Source organism: Lonchura striata, chromosome 7, assembly GCF_050655825.1.
Source record: "Lonchura striata isolate lonStrDom1 chromosome 7, ASM5065582v1, whole genome shotgun sequence".
Classification (NCBI taxonomy): Eukaryota; Metazoa; Chordata; class Aves; order Passeriformes; family Estrildidae; genus Lonchura; species Lonchura striata.
In genome coordinates this window covers 26,029,608-26,033,784 of record NC_140709.1, presented here as the reverse complement: position 1 = coordinate 26,033,784, position 4,177 = coordinate 26,029,608, and the positions used below count along the sequence as shown (strand labels likewise).

At 37.8% G+C, this 4,177-nt stretch overlaps 2 protein-coding genes across 7 annotated transcripts in view; one reads left to right on the top strand and one right to left on the bottom strand.

Moving 5' to 3' along the window:
- Window positions 1-4,177, bottom strand: part of ADAM23 (ADAM metallopeptidase domain 23) — an 81,244-nt gene that overhangs the window by 15,643 nt on the left and 61,424 nt on the right. For 2 of the 5 annotated variants that reach the window (XM_031505382.3, XM_085585220.1), the window contains exon 26: window positions 3,875-3,929. The exons of the other annotated variants lie outside the window; for them this stretch is intronic. In XM_031505382.3, the coding sequence (XP_031361242.3) occupies window positions 3,875-3,929 (55 nt within the window). The remainder of the gene's footprint in view (window positions 1-3,874; window positions 3,930-4,177) is intronic. 5 annotated transcript variants of the gene reach the window in all.
- The window catches only part of DYTN (dystrotelin), a 64,413-nt gene that overhangs the window by 45,476 nt on the left and 14,760 nt on the right, over window positions 1-4,177 (top strand). The gene's annotated exons all lie outside the window — the stretch shown is intronic.

Genomic DNA, 4,177 nt, shown 5'->3' with positions numbered 1-4,177 from the left:
CTTCCAGTTGCATCAAAATGAGATGGAAAGAGAAAAAAAGCAAGACATTAGTTAGGTATAACAAGAACAAAGCCATTGCTAAGGTCATAGTAAAGTAAAAGGCTCACACTGACAGTTTAACTGGTAACTTTTACAAGGGGTAACTATTTAAGGAATTTGGTTACATGCTTTGTACAGCATGATACCAAGTATTGGTTTCCTAATGCAGCTTAAAGATCATGCTGGCATACAGAAATCAATTATTTCTGTAGTATTTCAAGTGGTGCTCTAAATTTGTAGAACTTTTCAGCTCCCAGTAAAACCTGTGTGCAGTAGGCCAAGAATGAACATATTTACCTAAAGAGAATGAATCACAAGTGCCAGGAATGGCAACACTTCAGCCTGCAGAGGCTTGAGTTCTCAGAGCAAGGGCCCAGCTCTGGCTACACCAGAATTTAGTTTATGTAATCTAGTGTGACAAAAGTGTGTGTGCCTTTGTGAGCTCTTACCACACTATTGACCATAAGTGCTGTGAGTCTTAGTAAGGTGCAAAAGACAGCTGAGACATTGCATTCGAAGGAGACTGGACAGCTTTGCAGTTGTGTGATTAGAACGGAATGTTAACAGTGGGCAGCAAGCTGGTAACATCCAATCTCCTGCGATGGTGATGTCCTATGTCAAACAGCAAGACATTAGGAAGCAACAACAAAAGTTGGGTGCAACCTCCCCAGTATCTGGCTTTATGTGGGGCATCAAGCAAGGGGCTCATGCATTTAGTTTTACCATTGGGCATACACACCACTACCACCACCAAACCAACATGCAAAAAATACAGAACAGGAATTCATATATTCCCTAAAGCTACAGACCAACCCCTGGATTTTCAATCTTCTGCAGCCCTGCTAACTTCTGCCACTGCTACAATATTTATTCTATACGTAAGGTTTAACTGGTGGTTTGAGACTATTGCAAAGGCAACTTCTTTTTGAGAGGACTTCCAGAGGCTGGTAATTCTTGGGCATCCTTGATTTTGTTTTTTTCCTTGGATACCTGTGATTGGATTTGTACAAGATGAATGCTTAAGAACTGCTAGTTTCTGAAAGAAGATTACTGTATTCATCTTTCAGTCTTTTCCCCTCCAGGATTACTGTACTAATGCTCCTTTGAAATGAGGCTGATGTTACATCAGTATCTCAATTCCTTGTCCTCTAAACTACAGGTAAATTTGAGATGAGGAAAATAATTTTCAGGCCAACTTGCAAAACTAACAAATAGGAAGTATGAATATTACAGAACTTGGTTAAATATGAGTTAAAGGCTGCTGTGTATCTGCTTGTCCTGCCAGTTTCAATGGGAAAAGGACATGTCTGCTTCTCTTCCCCCCACCTCCTCCTTTTAAATACTGTCTAGCATCCTTGAATTCAAGTACTACTGATAAACAACTAATTAGTCCATCCTTTTAAATCAACAATGCAGATGAAAAATCCAGGTGACATAACTTGTCCTTCCACTATATGGGAAGTACCATATTCCCATTTGCTTGAAGAGGACCAATTCTTAAAACAGACACTGAATTACATTGTTATCTGATCTTATTTAAATTAAAGAAATGGACTTTATAAAGTCTTAGAACATGCTTCAGAGGACAGATACTATGCTAGCTTCCCAGTACAATCTAACAAAACTCTTTTATCTTATCTGTTCTGGTCTAACCTGATCTTCACTAGTCTAGTGTTCTAGTACAAACCCCATAATGCATTCTGTCCAAACCATATATTTACTTATTTTCTAGTTTTATTCAGCAGAAATACAGCCTTTGAGGAACAAGATATGACCAAACCACTGCCTTTCTTCACTTAGGATATTCTGCTAACAATGTTGTATGAGGGAGAGAAACATGTGAAGAACTAAAATAAGAGCCTGAAATAGGGAACATGGGGTACAGTGTCAATAAGGAAACAGTACACACATGCAAAGCTTTAACAAGAGCTGCCATCATAGCACTTCAGAGGTGAGCAGGAAGGTGTTACCCTGCAGGAATTTAAATTCTCTTCTGATTACCTGACCTACTTTAACAACTTCATCCTGAATTACCATTTTTTAATAAAAAAATGAAGACAATTAGTAGTCTAACTTAAACTGGCAAAGAGATCAAGTCTCCCTCTTCCCAAGAAAAATATAATAAAGGAGAGTAGATGAGTAGCAGGTTCTGGATATTTCCACCATTTATAGTTTTGAGTTATAGCAGTACAAGGTTCCCTCTGCTATGCTTCAGTTAAATGGTAAGGGGGCAGAAGTGTCCTCTAGGGAAGAACACACATGAGAATGATGCTACTTCCTAGTCCTTTGCTGGTTTATGTGGAAGATCTTAGAACATCTATGTCTTTGCATTTCAAGTTTTAATGCCTCTTTAAATAATGAGAGTCAGCCTTTGTCTGTAATCCAACCAGAAAAAGGATGATTAACAAAATGAAAAGTATAGGTTATTTTTAGTCAAAAAGCACTCCATGCTACAGCACACCACTGCCTAACATGGTCATGTTTAGAAAAAAAAAAAATTGTAAAAATGTTAAAAAGGTTTCAAAATGTTTCAAAAAGGGCTGGTTGTATTCAAGAAATACCTTCCTGCAATCTGCTGCATTCTTTTGTGCAACTAACCAGGACCATGGTCGAAGAGTACGTTACTTGCAAATGTGTCCCTGTATGTGATCATGTAAGTACAAAGCTTTATTGAAGACTTTATTCAAACCCAGTATTTTAATCACTTCAACTAGCTAATGTTTTCATAGACATTCCTAAAGCATGGTTCAAATGCTGAAGAAGACCTTAAATTAACTTTTGCTACAAAACTGATTAAAATTAACAAAACGAGGGACTAAAAAAAGTAACTTAAAATAAGACACTGACCTCCCATTTATTCACGTAGTTTGGGGGAAAAAATGAGAAAATACCTCATGTTTGATTCTAGCTGCTCTTTGTGCAATGATGACTGGATTTTGGTTCACAATTCATGCTTGGTGGAAATGCTGGTAAGGGACCAAAACCTCCTTCCTCAAGGAATCTCCACCAACATTCCACTGCTTTAACTTGTGGAAACCTTTGGGGTCTAAACACAACTGCTCAGACCAGTTCAACCTCAGCATCTGTTATAGCTGGGTAGGTCTTTGGTTCCTCCATTAATCTTCTATTAAAGAAACAGAAAACCTTGCAGCTCTTTAGGCAAGCACACTTGCTGGAAGTAGAATTGTGCCTACAATCAATTATCTATCTGCCACTTTTGTATTCTGCTATAACAAGCAGCAGCTTTGCATGTACATTTCCACATCACTCTTCTTAATATTTACCTCTTAGCAGTGTTTATTACCAAAATTGCTGTTAAAGTCAGTAACAAAAGCATTAATTGACTTATATTACTACAGTAGCTTAGCAGAAATGAGTGAATATATGCTAGGGAAAAAAGTGTAGGCCCCTGAGCTACTCTAATGGTAAAAATGTCCTTTCTATGTTAACACTGTATACTGAAACCTTGCACAGACTTGTTACGCCAAAATCAAGTTCTTACTGCTGTACTTAAACAGATTTAAAAGTACTATGCAAGGCTCAGTTGAGTAAAATCTACTTCTTAACAAGGTTTCTACCTATAGCCTTTAAGCCACCTCAAATGCCTAATGAGATTCTATATTCTGTAAAATTGTCAGTTAACTTTTTATTTCCTATTCTGTCCACACATTAACTTGATTTAATATTAACCTTAGATTCTTGAAACTGGAAGTTGTTTGGTGAGCTGTTTTTACTTTTTTTTTCTCTGATCTTGCATCAAGGTTTCTTTAACACTTCCCTCCAACCCCCACCCCCACCTCAGTTCATGAACAAAGTTTGCTTAGTTGCAGCTTACGTTTGATATGGACTTGACACCACAGTACCGTATGTTCATATGAACATCTGATAACCTGTGAAACAGAAATCACATCTCCCAGTTTGTAAAGCATTAGCTACCTTCTCTCATAGTTGCAGAGACTAAATATATCACTTGCTTAAAAAAAGGAAAAGTTAAAATCCCTTTATTATCCTCATCTGTCCCTCCAGATCTATCTGAAGCCAAGTATTGGGGTCTACATGTGCTAGCCTTCTTTGTGTACAAGCTGAAAAGCCTCTTCTGTTCCCCTCTGGCCCCCAGAAGAAACATGCACTTCAAGCT